Genomic DNA, 18,190 nt, shown 5'->3' with positions numbered 1-18,190 from the left:
ACGGGGACTTCTCCGGTAATAAAAAGGCTCAGGGCGTTAGTAGTGTTAGTTCTAACTCTATTTATGAACAAATAATGTTTTGACATTTAAGACTAGGACATCCTAGCTTTCCATATCTTAAACATTTGTTTCCTGCTTTATTTAAAGGTTTGGATTGTTCATCATTCTATTGTGAAAGTTGTTGCTTATCTAAGAGTCATCATACTACTTATTTGCCAAAACCTTATACTTCTTCAAAACCATTTTATTTAATACATAGTGATGTTTGGGGACCTTCAAAAGTCACTAATATCTCTAGGAAAAAATGGTTTGTTACTTTTATAGATGATCATACCCGTTTATGTTGAGTTTATTTGATGAATCAAAAGTCTGAGGTTGAAAATTTTTTTAAGAATTTTTACACAATGGTTGAAACTCAGTTTCAAGCAAAAATTAGCATTTTTCACACCGATAATGGAACCGAGTATTTTAATGAAATTTTGGGGAGTTTTTTGAAAGAAAAGGGTATCCATCATCAGTCTACATGTGTGGATACCCCTCAACAAAACGGAATTGCTGCAAGAAAAAATAAACATTTACTTGAAGTGGCTCGTGCTATAATGTTTTCAATAAATGTTCCAAAATATCTTTAGGGGGAAGCTGGTTTAACAGCTTTATATTTGATTAATAGAATGCCTTCACGTGTTTTAAACTATAGCACGCCATTAGAATGTTTCAAAAGAATTTTTCCATTATCAAGGATATACTCGGATTTACCTCTAAAGGTTTTTGGCTACATAGCTTTTGTTCATATACGCAATAATACTCGGTCCAAACTTGATCCTCGAGCTGAAAAATGTGTTTTCATAGGGTATGCTTCTAATCAAAAGGGATATAAGTGCTATAATCCCCAAACAAGAAAATTTTATGTAAGTATGGATGTCTCTTTCTTTGAAAATAAATCCTACTTTCCCAAAAATTCTCTTTAGGGGGAGAATAAGGTCATGGAAGAAAATTTTTGGGATTTATCTCCTACTCCTTTACCAAATGTGATTTTGACTCATTCACCTCATCCTACTGTTATTCCCGAAATTCAAAGTCAGGAACAATGTGATCAAACCAATGAAAACAATGAAGGGAATCCTAGTCATATAGTGCTAAACATTACTGTATCTAAAACAAGGGAAGAATCACTACAACCGGGCACTAAAGTTCCCAACACTGAGCCTCTGGTTTATACTCGTAGAATACCTCATCAAAAGAGTCCAAGTCAGCCTATTCCTCTTGAAAATGATCAATCTCAACCTCCGGGAACTGGACCTCCAGATATCACAAGTAATTCTGTTCCTAACTCATCTTCAGCTCCTATTGTTTCCCCTAACCAAGAACCATCAGACCTTGATATTCCTATAGCTGTTAGGAAAGGTATTCGAATCAAATATCCAAATCTAAAATATCCCATTGCCAAATACCTTATAAAAAACTCTCTCATACTCATAGGGCTTTTACCTCATAAATCTCACACTTGTTTGTCCTGAGAAACATTCAGGAAGCTCTTGATGATCCAAATTGGAAATTAGCAGTGATGGAAGAGATGAATGCTCTTAGAAGAAGTGGTACTTGGGAGATAGTTGATTTACCTAAGGAGAAAAGAACAGTAGGCTGCAAGTGGATCTTTACTGTGAAATGTAAAACTGATGGTAACATAGAGAGGTACAAGGCAAGACTAGTAGCAAAAGCGTTCACCCAGACCTATGGAATTGATTATCAGGAAACTTTTGCTCCTGTAGCCAAGATAAACTCAATCAGAATTTTGTTATCTTTGGCTGTGAATTTCAGCTGGCCATTACACCAGTTAGATGTAAAAAATGCCTTTTTAAATGGAGATCTTGAGGAGGAAGTCTTTATAAATCTACCACCTAGGTTTGAGGGAAAATTGGGACCTAATAAAGTCTGTAGAGTGAAAAAATCTTTATATGGTCTCAAACAGTCCCCTAGAGCTTGGTTTGAGAGATTTGGAAGAGTTATGAAGAATTGTGGCTACTATCAGAGCCAAACTGACCATACCGTGTTCTACAAACACAGTAGAGAAGGCAAGGTTGCAGTGTTAATTGTCTATGTGGATGATATAGTCTTGACAGGTAATGACAATGAAGAATTGGAGAGACTGAAAAAGAGACTTGCAGCTGACTTTAAGATCAAGGATTTGGGTGCATTAAAATACTTTCTTGGAATGGAGTTTGCTAGATCCAAAGAAGGTATATATGTGAATCAACGAAAATATGTTCTTGATTTACTTAGTGAGACAGGTTTGCTAGGATGTAAACCAGCTGAGACACCCATTGAATCTAACCTTAAGCTACAGCCTTCTAAAGATGACGAAGTTATGAATAGAGAGCAGTATCAAAGACTTGTTGGAAGACTGATCTACTTGTCACATACACGTCCAGATATAACTTTTGCAGTCAGCATGGTTAGCCAGTTCATGCATTCACCTAGACGAGAACACTTTGATGTAGTCTACAGAATTCTCAGATACCTAAAGGGGACCCCTGGAAGAGGTCTACTATTAAAAAACCGTGGGCATATACAAGTTGAAGCCTATACTGATGCGGATTGGACTGGGAGTGCTATTGATAGACGATCAACTTCTGGCTACTGCACCTTTGTTGGAGGTAACCTTGTCACCTGGCGAAGTAAAAAACAAAATGTAATAGCAAGAAGCAGCACAGAGGCCGAGTTTAGATCAGTTGCTCATGGAATTTGTGAGGTGTTATGGATTAAGAGACTATTGGATGAATTAAAGGTCTCTAATCCGTTGCCTATGAAATTTACTATGACAATAAAGCTGCTATTTCGATCGCTCACAATCCAGTGCTTCATGACAGAACAAAGCACGTGGAGGTAGACAAACACTTCATCAAGGAAAAGCTTGAAAAAGGATTGATCTGTATGCCGTACATTCCTACTACCGAGCAAGTTGCATATGTGCTTACAAAGAGACTTCTTACAAGACAGTTCGACAGACTAATTGGCAAGCTGGCTATGGAGGATATCTTCAAACCAGCTTGAGGGGGAGTGTTGAAAGGGTAAGATTCGGTAGTAATACTACCAAATATTATTAGCTGTTAATATAATATTTGGAGGATATTTGCTATAAATAGAATATTGGTCAAATGCAGTAAATTAGGAAATTATTAATTAGGCCAGCTAGTTATGTGCGTGTATTCTCTCCTATAAGGAGAACCCGTGTAAACTTGTGAATTGTGTGCTGATACAGGAAAAAGGTTTATTCCATATTTCTTTCCTTTCAAGTTTATAGTTTGATATAGTAAAGAAAGATAAGATAGCATAAACGAACTGAGAATAACGCTATAGAATAGAAGAGACAGCAGGCTACAACTTTTGATGTTATTACAGAAGAAATATAAAAAGAAGAAAAAAAGAGAATTGTGTAAAGTCTTGAATGATATGTATATTATGTAAAGGCTTGAATAAGATATATAATATGTAAAGGCTTGAATAAGATAAATCACTCATTCACAGCTTTAGTATTTATAGATAAAAAGAGAGCACATGCTCATATTACAAGAAAGGAAACTAAATCAAATCTAAATCAAATCACAGCATATTCTAAAGCATATTAAATGGCATATTCTAAATCATAATCAAATCTCTGCTAATATGGTAAGTCATTTCATAAATCATGGCTATCATATCTGTTAACACTCTCCCTCAAGTTGGTGCGTGGATATCTGAAACACAATCTTGCGGACGCCCTTTGTAAGAATGTTTGCAAGTTGCTAAGAGCTTGTAACAAATGGAGTGCAAATCTGACTAGCGATGATTTTCTCTTAGATGGAGTGCCGATCAACAAATAAAAAAAATATCTCCTAAGACCATAAATAATTAACAATGTCTCTTCAAACCATAAACAACCAATCATGTCTCCTCAGACCGTAAACAACCAACAATGTCTCCTCAGACCATTTCTCTTCATACACATGTTTAAAACATGTAGATGGAAGAATCAACAATGTCTCCTCAGACCATTCCCCTCCATACATATGTTTAAAAAATGTAGATGAAGGAATCAACAATGCCTCCTCAGACTATAAAAAGAAACAACTATGTCTCGTCAGACCATTCCCCTTCATATATATGTTTAAACAATGTAGACGAAAGAATCAACAATGTATCCTTAGACCATAAAAAGAACTATGTCTCCTCAGACCATTTCTAAATAGGTGGTGCCAATCTCGCAACGCCCTCATTGAGGTTGGACCACCCTGCTTACCCGACACCTCCCGGATGGGTGATCTCACCTTAGACCATTTTCGAATGAGTGGTGTCGAACTTGCAATGCCCTTATTGCAGTTGGACCACCTCGGCTCTGATACCAAGAAGAAATATAAAAAGAAGAAAATGAGAGAATTGTGTAAAGGCTTGAATGATATGTATATTATGTAAAGAAAGATAAGATAGTTCAATATCATTGAAATCATTGGCTTAAGAGGAGCAGAATGACAAAATAAGATTTGTGTATCCAATCCCAACTAATTGAGAAAAAATTCCTCATGGAATTGAGATGTTGTTGAATTCGAGTAATTTAGGTTAGAAATGGAGTATTATAACTTAAGTGGTTTTTTGTTGACTTTTCAACAATTTAATAATCTATTCCGGAAAGGACAAGCACTAAATTTTTATTGAGTTGGATGTAGTTGAATTTGAGTAGTTTAAGTAATATAAGACCAGAAGTGCACTGATCAGGGACGGAGGCAGCTAAGGCCCACAAGGGGCAGTTGGACCCCCTGACTTTTTTTTCTTTTAATTTCATATATATACTATCTTATAATAGCACAAAATACCATATATATCATTTGTAATATACAAAACACCCCCCCTGAGTTTTGTTATTAGCCTTTGTATATATAAGTGCATATACAAGTCAAGGATTGTCCCCTCCTGAGCCCAAATCCTAGCTCCGTCCCTGACTCTGATACCAAATTGATGTAGAACCAAGAGAGAAGAAGATAAAGAGACAGAAAAGAAGAAGAATAAGGAGAGGAGGAATATTGAGGAAGATATCCGTATATCAATGCTCAATATTATCAATCAATCATCAAAAACTAATCAACTCAATGTGCCAAGTGCTATATATATAGGCAAATAAAATAAGGCCCTGATAAAACCCTACATCAAAAATTAACAATCCTAAGATATAGGGAAATCTCTACAATAATATCCTCTGGGAAAAAAAATTCTCAACAATAATAAATATATAGAAATCCTAAAATCATCCTCTGGGCCTATACCTATAAAAAGTACGTAGAGAACAAGGCGCATGGGGCTTGCCATGATTTTCATCAGAAAAATAAGGCAAGCTTAGTTAGCACCTCTATAAGTGGTTTATCCATTCCTCTCTAAGAAACCTGGCTATGACTACACCAAAAGGGACTCGATATAATTTTCCTCATAATTATAAAAACAAAAATAGAGCCACACTATATGAAATTTTCCAAGCTTCAAATGGCAGTTCATGACTTCATGTATGAATCCATCTTGCATTCAGGAAATGAAATAGCATGCCAAAGAAAAACATTTATTATATAATAGAAAGAGGAAGAAACAATACCTAGCTTTAAAAGGAGTCTCAGATCTTCTCCAAACTTGAAGAACAGCCAAAATGTCATCAAGGTTAATTTGAGTCTTAAACCCAATATCAGCCAAAAACTTTTCGCTTCTCACCTGTTTCAAAAAGAAATGCATAGTTAGCATCAGCTAATTCACCCAATTCAAAGAGCAACCAGTTGTTCCAAAAAGCTGAACTCATAATCAGAGGTGACATGCAATTAATGTAGGATGTTTCAACAGGCAATGAAACAATATCCATATTAATTATCACATCATCAAAATCCTTCTTGCCTTTATCCCATATGAATGGCGACAATGGTAACGATATCAACTATAATATTTACGTTCTAACATACAGCCAATGAAGTTAATTGATGTAGCTTCAGAAAAATTACACCAACCATTGAGAAAAGTTTACAAAACATTGGTATAACTTCAATGACTAACTTTTAATCCAAGTAATGCAAATAATTTAGGCAATCAATAAACCATCGAGATCTCAATGCCTTTCCAGATCAAGAGATATTGAGCAAAAAAAAAAAAACAGTATTCTACTTATTTTAGTGAAAATGCAAAAACCTAGTTAGCATCATCAAACCAACCTTTGGAACAGCATATGGAGCAGTAGCACCTAGAATTGAGCGCACTGCATCACATTCATAGAATAAATCTTTAGGATAGTGAAGCTCATCATTTATACTGGATGCCACCCATCGATAATCATAGAGGCTACTAATGAATGAAGACTTGAATGATCTGCTATCCCCAGCAGAATTAAGATTGCAGTAACCAGTAACTTTATCACAAAAACAATCATCCCATAGTGTGTCAAGCACCTCCAAGAGGTATTTAGACCTTATCCGGTCACCACTTGAGGATAATTGGGATAACAACTGAATCAATTCTTGGGATTCCCAATCCTTGGCAATTGACCCAGGGGAAATCAGGTCCCAATCCAACATCATTTTATTCACACCAGCATGAGATATATCAGTAATACTCTTCTCAGTTAAAGCAACATGCATGAAATCCGTGATGCCTAATTCCTGGAAGAATTCCCTCCACTTCATCATCCCACCTGAAAGTAATTTGATCATCGGATGTTTCAAGTAGGACACATCAACCTCATGCCATTTCAAATCCATGCCATCAACCAACTTATTTACTTCAACAGGATTCCCAAATGCTTTACTGAAATGAATTGATACTTCAGCAGGTCGTTTATAACCATGATTTGTCAAAATAAGTGCTTTATTATGCAACTCTGAGATTATGTACCCCCGTTCAACACGACAGTTGGGGCAACTTGCTTGTAGGTGGAACATTACAAAGGAGAGGTACTCTATCATCAAAGTTTTATCCCCTATTGCCATCCTGTCATTAGAAATTGCTGGCAAGATGTGCAACTTTACAATTTCATGTGAAGACAATTGTTGAATACCAATAAGATGAAGCATCCTTGTAAGATTGTCCACCATTGACACGTCATAACATGAGATATCAACATCTGCAGCAGCAGCAAAAAGAAAAGGGCTTACAGTCCGCAGTTTACCATACAACTTTGGGAAAACTTTCAGACCATGCTTGTTATCTAACCCAGTGTCCAAAGTATCTGAAGGTAACCAAATTGTACCTTCATTTACTGAACCATAAGTACCATCAGAAAGAGGAATGAATGGAATTTTTTTGAGGTTATTTATAAGATCAAGTTCCATCCCAGAATTCAGGGATCCGTACGTAGAAGAACGATATAACATTGTATAAAGAGTATGGAGCCAAGAGGATAACCAAACAAGGCCAAATGGTCTGAGACCATTCTCCGTATGACATAAGGAAGACAGAATTTGAAGTAGGATTTTCGGTCCATACTCCTCAACACCCAGTGCCCTCGCTAATGGATCAGATAGAATTATATCTTTATCCAATAATCCAAGGCCAAGATGCTCATGCAGCAAGCTATCGGGCAAAAGGGTGCAAGCTTGTTCATTCCAATTTCTGATAACTTTGCATGGAGGGACCCATTCGTGATTATCCCCTTCCAAAAGCAAGCAGTTTGATGTGCGTAATTTAGAAATAATCAATCGGGGAAGACTAGAGAAAAATCCATGCACTTCCCCAACAAGGGGAATGAAACTCATAAAAGCTGCCACAGCCTTTCCTGGATTCTCCCTATAACAGGAAAGGGCACAAAATGATCTCTCTGCACTGACAAACAAATCAGGGAACTGTGATAGTAACCACTGGTTCCATGGACTATTTCCATCAACTTCTTCTCTAGATGAAGGAAGAACAAAATCACCTTGGAGGATAAATTTTAAACCATATGTTCTTAAAGGGAGAAAAGCAAAAACAGGTTGCTGTTCCGGATGTGGGATGTAACCTCCATTGCCTGATTCCTGAAGTGTAAATGCTACTGAGATTTCTGTTGTTTGCACATCTGGACGGATCACATCAGCTTGCACCTTTTGAGATGCTACAAACCAAGTCATTTTCTTGTTCCCAAGGGAAACCTTTGTAATACCATCCCCCATAATTTCTTTCTTCATGGCGATGAGTGTATCGTCAAGCATGTTCCTAAACTTAATACAATGAAGGCGGTGAAGAAAAAGTAATAAAGATGGATGGAGATCTGAAAACATAGACACAATGCTGGTCATAGCAGAACCTTCTGACAACTTTGATCTGAAAGGAAGCACAATGCAAGTGTTCCAACAATTAATATCCATTTGATCAATGTCGGCAGATGCCAGCCTCCCAAACAAATCAATATCACAAGGAGGTATAACTGTTGGCAAAATAAAACCAATCTGGCCTTCACTTATATCAAACTTAACATGAAACCCATTGGAGTGAATTTCTGGAGCATCTGTGACCTGCAGAAAGACCAAAAATGTTTCATGAGAATTGAATATTAATAGAATACAACGAATCATGAAAACACGCCAGAACAATGAACGACCTTAGTACGCTTCCGTCTGTAAATTTATGTAGGGTAACTATTTATAATGGATATATGTTATTAGTGTCAGGCAAAAAGATGAATTCCCAGATTCATCATTGTTCCCACAAAAAAGGTAAGAACTGAATTGGCAAAATGAGAAAATGTAGAAAATAGGATCAAAGGATAGATCGAGAATTGTACAGTTTTACCAAATGAAAAGTGAATACTTAATAAGACTTATATAGATCTTAAGGGCCAGGAATGTTTACGGGTTGTGAGGTGTGTGAAAGCAGGGATAGGAGGAGGTATTCTAGTAGTCTTCCTCTTCGCCTGCTTTCGCTTGAGGGAAGCTACACTAGATGCTGTTTCATAGGCCACTAAAAGCACTCTAAAGTTAGTGCCTTTCCCCCTTGGTGAGTTGGTAAAATGCTCGGACTCGCGAGTGAGAGAATGCAAGCTCAAATCCTCAGAATAAACACTTCAAAAAAAAAAAAAAATTAGTGCTACAGGTTAGGTATGTGTCCGGTTCACCCACCTAGCACCCTCAGTTAACAAGGATCAGACTGCAAAATGACCCCTTTTCACATAAAGAACATGCTTAAAACTAATAATTAAAAATTAAGACAAATACTTCCAAATTCTGTCATTAATAATTTTAGAACATATTAGTCCTCAAACAAACACAGCTTATTAGTATACGAAACAGTTAATTTACATATAACTATCTAGGGTAATATGTAACAATATTACATTTAAAACATAAGATAAAAGATTCCTGAATCATCAATTGTCAATGATCAGGATTGCATGAAAAAAATCAATTTACAATCAAATATAATTTTTATTTCAAAATACGGTCCAATTTTTATTATCAATTTGCAATCGGATACAACATATTGCCTTCTCTAATTTTTTATTCACAGAAAAAGAAAAACTATGCAGCAATATTTCTTGTATGATACCCGGAATACGGATTTGAAGCCAATGCCTTTCTTCCCAATATATCCAGCACCAGATCCCTTCTTTGTTGAATTTCCAACATCACAAAGTGCTCTAATGTTCTGAGCAGAGAACCCTTGTTCATTATTTAGAACAATAATGCCTGCCTCTTGAAGAATGAAAGTCAGAGTCGGTTCCACATTTTCTTGGTAGACATTGTCATCAGCATTCTGAACCTGAGGCAACAAAACAGAAAGTAGATGCCTTTAAAACACCACGATTTTCCTGGGGAAAAAAGGGAATCTACTTTGCTACTCTAAGCCTAAAAAAAATTCCAACATGAAAAACCAAGTATATAAGTTAAAGCTCAAGATATACCATTTTAGTACTTAATTAAAGTAATAAAATATTATAATAAAAATGAGAAACACATTTAACAATAAATGGATCGCAGTATTTTACTTTATGTTCAGTTGCTTTCATTTAAATCCACATGACCAGGATTCTTGACCGATAAAATCTGCCATGGTAGTTAGAAAGAGCACACCTGGTAAGAGAAGCTCGCAGCTTCACAAGAAAACCTACATCTTCTAAGAAATTCTAACAAAAAGTCAATGTTTAAGTATCCAGACAGCCAATGTTTACTATGATACCAAGTTATCTTTATCCTTTCCTTATAATCACAATCACAGCTTGAAAATGGCTCATCATCGTGAATCAAAATTGGTTCCCGATGATCTTTTTGTGACAGCTAAATCATAGAAACATAAGTACACAGCAGGGGGAAGCCACCAAATTCCATAATATAAAATAAATAATTCCCAAAGGAGAAATATAAACTAGGAAAGGCAAGTTAATCTAGTAGAAGCCACATAAGAACCCCAGCCATTCAAATAACTTGCACCAATGATAGTTGAAACCAGTAAAATATGGGCATGATCATTGAATATTGTTGAAAGAGAGAGAAAGAAAGAGAATATATGAAAACGTATATCTTATTGAGTGAGTAATACAATAATACAATGGTGTTTATATAAGAGAAGCTACGGGAGTAGGTGAGTGGAGAACAAGTAAACCCTATACATGGTAATCCTATATATGGTAATGAGGGGTAGGTGACAACTCATACACTACTAACTGTACACGTGTGACAACTCATACAATACTGTACAACACTCCCCCTCAAGCTGGAGAGTAAATGTCAATAACTCCCAGCTTGCTACATATGGAATCAATAGAGTTCTTGGGAAGCGCCTTAGTGAAGATGTATGCCAGCTGTCTACCAGAAGGAACAAAAGGTGTAACAATCTCATTTGAGTCAACTTTAGATCGAATAAAATGGCAATCTACTTCAATGTGTTTAGTCCTCTCATGGTAGACTGGATTGCTAGCAATATGAATAGCTGTCTGATTATCACAATGGAGAGGAATTGGGCACTGGACTGAAATCCCAAGTTCCTATAAAAGAGTTTTCAACCAAGTAAGTTCACAGGCAGTGTGTGCCATGGCACGATACTCTGCTTCAGCATTGGAACGAGCCACAACTAACTGTTTCTTACTCCTCCAAGTTACTAGATTTCCTCCTATGAAGGTGCAGTAACCAGTGGTGAACCGTCGATCAGAAGGAGAACCGGCCAATCTGCATCTGTGTATCCCTCAATCCGAAGATTGTCCAGAAGATTGATAAAGCAGACCACGTCCCGGAGCACCCTTGAGATACTTCAAGATGTGTACAACTGCCTCCATGTGAGGTACCCGAGGACTGGTCATGAACTGGCTCACAACACTAACTACATAGGAGATGTCTGGACAAGTGATTGTGAGGTAAATAAGTTTACCTACAAGTCTCCGATACATCTCTGGATCATCGAGTGAGTCACCATCATCCACCTTAAGTTTTACATTAGTCTCCATAGGTGTAGCTACAGGTTTTGAACCAAGATATCTAGTATCCTGTAAGAGATCAAGAGTATACTTTCGCTGAGAAAGACTAATGTCTTGTTTCGACCGAGCCACCTCAATTCCTAGAAAATACCGAAGTTTGCCCAAATCCTTAGTAAGGAAGCTAGAACTTAAGTGATGGATTAGAATTTGTATCCCATCTTTGTCACTGCCAGTGACAACGATATCATCTACATACACCACAAGAATCACAATACCACGTTCGTTTTCTTAAAAAAAAAAAGAGTGGTCAGCCTGGTTTCTGGTCATACCATGAGCTACCACTGCTTTAGTGAACTTATCAAACCATGCGCGAGGGTACTGTTTGAGGCCATAGATAAACTTCTTGAGATGACACACACACACCCCCTTATACTCAAACCCAGGTGGTTGAGTCATATAGACTGTCTCAGTAAGGTCACCGTGCAGAAAGGCATTTTTAACATCATGTTGATGAAGTGGCCAGTTTAGATTAGCTGCAAGAGAGATTATCACACGAACAGAATTCAGTTTGGCCACAGGAGAGAACGTCTCAGTATAATCAAGGCAATAAGTCTAAGTGTAGCCTTTAGCAACAAGTCAAGCTTTAAGACAGTCAACAGTACCATCAGGCTTCTGTTTAACAGTAAAAACCCAACGACAACCAACAACCTGAATATCAGCAGGTTTAGGAACAAGGTCCCAAGTATGATTCAATTTTAAAGCGTCTATTTCTTCTTCCATAGCTTTCCTCCACCCTGGATGAGAAAGTGCCTCCTGTAGGACTTGGGAAGAATAATAGAGGATAATGACAAAGAAAAAGCTTGAAAGGAAGAGGACAATTTATTATATGATACAAAATTGGAGATAGGGTGATTGGTACAAGACCGTTTACCTTTCCAAACAGCAATAGGTTGATCAAGATCAGAGTCCGGAAAGATGGAAGAATCTCCAGGCGTTGAAGTGACTGGTGGAAGTGGCAAGGCTGGGTTTACTACTTCAGTCGTTGGAACATGATTAAATACTCTTTTCCAGCGACGAGCATGGACACAAAGAGCTGGTGGGATGTCAGAATCAAAAACTGGAGTTGGAAGAACAAACTCTTGAAGAATAGAGTCCTCTAAACGACTGCCTTCCTGGGAATAATAAAGAACATCCTCAAAGAAAGTTACATCTGCACACACAAATTGTTTACGAAGAGTTGGACTGTAACATTAATATCCCTTTTGAGTGCGAGAATAACCTAAGAAAATAAATTTGTGAGCACAAGGATCAAGTTTATCTCGTCCCGGGCTTAGATTATGAACAAAACAGACACACCCAAACACATTTGGAGGAATGAAAAAAGGGTTTTTGTCAGGAAACATCATTTGGAAGGGTGATTTTCCTTGAAAGACCCTAAAAAAGCATGCAGTTTAAAAGATAAGCAGCAACCAGAACTGCATCTGCCCAAAAATGTTTTGGAACATGCATTTAAAGTATTAAGGCACGAGCGATAGCTAGGAGTGGGTCATTCTTCCATTCAACAACTTCATTTTGTTGAGGGGTATCAACAAAAGATGTATGATGGATAATGCCCCTCGACTCAATAAACTTTTGAAAAACATCAAGTTTATATTCAAGGGCATTGTCAATTCTAATAACAAGTAATTTTGCATTAAACTGATTTTGAATTTCAGCATAAAAGGATTGAAAAACGGAGAATACTTGAGATCTATCTTTAAGAATATAAACCCAAGTTAAACGTGAATAATGACACAAAATAACGAGCACCAAATAAACTAGTAGTATGAGCTGGCCCCAAACATCCAAATGTACTAACTCAAAAGGTTTTAAACTTTTATTATCAAAACGAGACTTAAAAGTAGCCCGACGATGTTTACTAAGTTCGCAAGTAGTACAATTAAACTTAGCAAAATCAACTAAAGAAGGGACCAAGGCTCGAAGACTATTTGAAGAGGGATGTCCAAGACGGCAATGCCACTGGTAAGCTGAAGAGGAGGTGGAATGTAGAGCTATCGGAGCAGTAGTTGGCTGGAAGTAGTAAAGACCATCCTTCTCAAACCCCCCACCAATCGTCTTCTTCGTCTTGAGATCCTGAAAGACACAACGGGAAAGAGAAAAAGTAACTGAGCAATTTAAATCTAATATGACTTTGCAAACTAACAATAAATTGAATGAAAATTGAGGGATGTATAAAACTAATGAAAAAGTGAGACCCAAAGTGTGGAAGGTACCAATTCCATGAACAGATGATTTGGCACCATTTGCTGTAGTAACAACCGATGGTCAGAAAACATGAGAAATATCAGAAAAAAGAGATGGGTTACATGTCATGTGATCGGATGCCCCTGAATCAATGATCCAAGGTGTAGAAGATGAAGCATGGAGACACGTATTACCTGAAGTAACGATAGTAGCGATGGAGGAGGGTTGATTTGCTCGCTCACGCTTTACCAGAGAATCATATTTGGTTTTGGAAAGAACGACTTATTCATTCACAAGAGTGGGAATAGTCTCCTCCGAAACCGAAGCTTGATTAGCCTAAGTTGGCTTGCCATGAAGAGCCCAACAGAAGTCGACATAGTGATTGTTTCGGCCACAATGAGTACACTTCTTGATGCCGCAACCCCCTCTGCCGCCACGAGTACCACGGCTTGGGTTAGAAGGACCTCTGCCCCCTCGTCCTCCACAGAAAGTATCATGTTGCTCAGTAAGAAGAACAAGTGCAGAGTGGTTGTCCTTCTTAATCACAGGGGCATGAATAGATGCTCTTCGAACTCAAGCAAAAGTCTCATTTCTTGTGGGTATCTCCTTGCCAGACAAAATCTGCAAACTGTTCGGAGCTAGTTCGGGTCTAAGTCCAAATAAAAATTTTGCCACCCGAAACTTTTTCCTATGCCCTTTTTGTTGTTCGATGTTTGTAGTCAATGGTTGGTCGACATTCAATTCTTCCCACATGCCCTTCAATTCTGTGTAATAATGTTTAACAGAACGATCTCCCTGCTGGAGATTAAAAATATCCTGGTACCACTGATAAATACGAGAAATATTCTTCTCTGAAGAATATATGTCCCTAAGATTTTCTCATATATCTTTGGCAGATTCTAGGAATGACACATTGTTGAAGATCTCAAGCTCCAAGCTGTTCCATAACCAAGTCATAATCTGAGCATCATCTTTCTCCCAAGCCTCAATAATCTTTTCATCACTGGTGGATTTGGTTGATTTAAGATATGACGGTTTTCCTTGAGCCCGTAAGAACACCTCTACGGCTCGAGACCATTGAAGGTAATTTGAGCCTTTCAGTTTGGTGCTAGTGATTGACCCAAATAGATGTGATTCTTTAGTATCCATCACAAGAGTTGCCGAACAAATGAGATATAGTAGCGAGAGGGAGCCGAGATAAGAGAACCAAGATCTAGCCGAGATGAACCGGAGAGAAATTATCGAGGAGAGAGCCGAGGAGGGATCCGAAAGAGATTGCCGAGACGAGAACTGAGATCACCAAGGAGAGATCGCCGAGAAAAAATTGCTGAGAGAAAACCGAGGAGGGATCCAACAGAGATTGCCGAGAAGAAAATTTAGATCACCGAGGAGAGATCGCCGAGAAAATATTGCTGAGAGAAAGCCGAGATGGAATCAAGATTGGAGTCTGAATAAGACTAAAAAAAAAAAAATTAAGAGGGATCGATTTCCACTCTGATACCATGTTGAAAGAGAGAGAGAGAGAGAGAGAGAAAGAAAATATATGAAAACGTATATCTTATTGAATGAGTAATACAATAATACAATGGTGTTTATATAGGAGAAGCTCAGAAGTAAGTGAGTGGAGAACAAGTAAACCCTATACATGATAATTCTATATATGGTAATGAGGGGTAGGTGACAACTCATACAATATCAACTGTACAAATGTGACAACTCATATAATAATGTACAACGTGACAACTCATACAATACTGTACAACAAATATTAAATAAATTCAGCAGAATAACTTTTGGAAACAAAAAATGTTGGTGCAGCACATCGTATATCTTTGACAAATGCAATGGTAGCGTGATTTGTTTTCCTGGCAAAGTTACATGGTAGCATGATTGATACAACTACAAAATCACTGCATATTAAGCTATGGTTTTGCATTAGAACACAATTGTTTCTCAATAGTTTATAAAGAAACTAACACAAACAAACACAGGCACAGGGAAAATGAATCCACATAAAAATACAATAGGATAAAAATCCAGGATGAACTTATTACTGCTTTGTGAAGTATAAAGGAAGCAATCTTTCACGTGCTAAGCCAAAGCATATGTTAAGCAATGAATGACCAAGAAGCTGAGTATTTACAGCGGTAACGTGTCATACCCTCTCCTTGCCCCCTTTCCCTTTTCCCAACAATTACCTTTTTGTTTGTTAGTATCATTTTTTTCTTCACATTTAGTTACTAAATACAATTAACAATTTGACATTAATGAGATACAGTTTGGATTATCATTTACTCTTGAATTCTAAAAAAGTGTCCTCCATTTGCATGAATGTATGTACTTCAGATATGTTTAATTACTAAATTATCAGGCCTATTTGCATAGACTAACATTAGTTTATCATTCCAAACATTTCTCTTAACTTATTATTGCCCACCCATTGTGTTCCTCAAAACTTTTCCACAACGTTTACATTCCCAGACCAACATAAACCAAATCACAGTATATTCTATAGCATAATCAAATCTCTACTAATATGGCAAGTCATTCCATAAATTGTGGCTATCATATCTACAAACACTCCCCCCCCTTAAGTTGGTGCATGGATATCTGAGACGCCCAACTTGGACAATGCATCTTCAAACACGATCTAGCTAGCACCCTCTTCAAAATCTACAAGTTGCAAAGTGCAAATCTGACTAGCGATAATTTTCTCTCAAATGAAGTGCCGATCAACAAATCAAAAATGTTTCCTCAGACCATAAACAATTAACAATGTCTCCTCAGACCATAAACTATCAATCATGTCTCCTCAGATCGTAAATAACAAAAAGTGTCTCCTTAGACCATTTCCCTCCACATGTTTAAAACATGTAGATGGAAGAATCAACAATGTCTCCTCAGACCATTCCCCTTCATATATATGTTTAAACAATGTAGATGAAAAAATCAACAATGTCTCCTCAAACCATAAAAAAAATAAATAAATAAATAAAAAATAAAAAATAAAAAAAACCTATGTCTCCTTAGACCATTTCTGAATGGGTGGTGCCAAACTCACAACGCCCTCATTGAGGTCGGACCACCCTGCCTACCCGACACCTCCCGGATGGGCAATGTCACCTTAGACCATTCCCGAATGGGTGGTGCCGAACTCACGATGCCCTCATTGCAGTCGAACTACCCTAGCTTTGATACCAAGTATAAATATAAAAAGAAGAAAGAGAGAATTGTGTAAAGGCTTGAATGAGATAAATCACTCATTAACGGCTCTAGTATTTATAGATATAAAGAGCACATGCTCATATTACAAGAAAGGAAACTAAATCAAATCACAGCATATTCTATAACATAATCAAATCTCTGTTAATATGGTAACTCATTCCATAAATTGTGACTATCATATCTGCTAACAGTAAGTTACTTCCATAATTCTAGACTATCATATCTCGGCTAACACTCACACTTAAGATGATGCGTGGATATCTCAAATGCCTAACTTGGACAATGCATCCTCAAAAACGATCTTTATAAATTATAGCCAATGACTATATTTAGCTATATTAAATTGACTAGCCAAGACATAACCATAGTATTTTCTCCAAACCATCGTGGATACATCTTATCTGACTCAGCTGGTGTTTTCCCCAACCATAAACCATTAACAATGTCTCCTCATACCATAAGCAACCAACCAACCATGTCTCGTCACCAACCATAAGCTGACTCAGCTGGTGTTTTCCCCAACCATAAACCATTAACAATATCTCCTCATACCATAAGCAACCAACCAACCATGTCTCGTCACCAACCATAAGCTGACTCAGCTGGTGTTTTCCCCAACCATAAACCATTAACAGTATCTCCTCGTACCATAAGCAACCAACCAACCATGTCTCGTTACCATAAGCAACCAACCATGTCTCCTCAGACCGTAAACAACCATTATTGTCAGACTATTTCCCTTCATACACATGTTTAAAAATATATAGACGGAAGAATCAACAGGGGTGGAGCCAATGTATGCCCGGGGGGCACTTCCCCCCGGCCTCGGCCCAGCCCCCAACCCCGACCCCGGCAAGCCTTGTTAAAGTTTCCTTCTTAAGTTAAACTCTAATTTTCTCCTTTGTGAGTTTTTTTCATTTTTGCACTTGGTTGAAGACTCTTTTACAGGAACTTGGGATTTCAGTCGAGTACCCAATACCTCTCCATTGTGACAATGCCAGTTATTCATATTGCTAGCAGTCCAGTCTACCATGAGAGGACGAAACACATTGAAGTAGATTGCCATTTCATTCGAATGAGATTGTTACATCTTTTGTTCCTTCTGGCAGACAACTGGCAAACATCTTCACTAAAGCGCTTTCCAAGAACTCTATTGATTCGATATGCAGCAAGCTGGGAGTTATTGACATTTACTCTCCAGCTTGAGGGGGAGTGTTGTACAATATTGTATGAGAAGTCACACGTGTACAGTTAGATTACATTGTATACTAAGGTTTACTAGTATTTTTTGTATTCCGTAGCCGCCTTCACCTACCCCTCGTTACCATATATAACATTACCATG

The 18,190-nt window shown here is 37.5% G+C and overlaps 1 protein-coding gene across 2 annotated transcripts in view; it reads right to left on the bottom strand.

Moving 5' to 3' along the window:
- Nucleotides 1–18,190, bottom strand: part of LOC132274830 (protein NO VEIN-like) — a 45,474-nt gene that overhangs the window by 7,131 nt on the left and 20,153 nt on the right. For both annotated transcript variants that reach the window (XM_059776172.1, XM_059776173.1), the window contains 3 exons: nt 9,517–9,729; nt 6,216–8,486; nt 5,615–5,727 (listed from right to left, as the gene is read on the bottom strand). In XM_059776172.1, the coding sequence (XP_059632155.1) occupies nt 5,615–5,727; nt 6,216–8,486; nt 9,517–9,729 (2,597 nt within the window). The remainder of the gene's footprint in view (nt 1–5,614; nt 5,728–6,215; nt 8,487–9,516; nt 9,730–18,190) is intronic.

Source organism: Cornus florida, unplaced genomic scaffold, assembly GCF_030987335.1.
Source record: "Cornus florida cultivar Cherokee Brave unplaced genomic scaffold, ASM3098733v1 CherokeeBrave_3.0.0_Hap2_Chr09, whole genome shotgun sequence".
NCBI classification, from domain to species: domain Eukaryota; kingdom Viridiplantae; phylum Streptophyta; class Magnoliopsida; order Cornales; family Cornaceae; genus Cornus; species Cornus florida.
The sequence above is the reverse complement of the archived record's forward strand: the minus strand, read 5'-3'. Positions and strand labels throughout refer to the sequence as shown.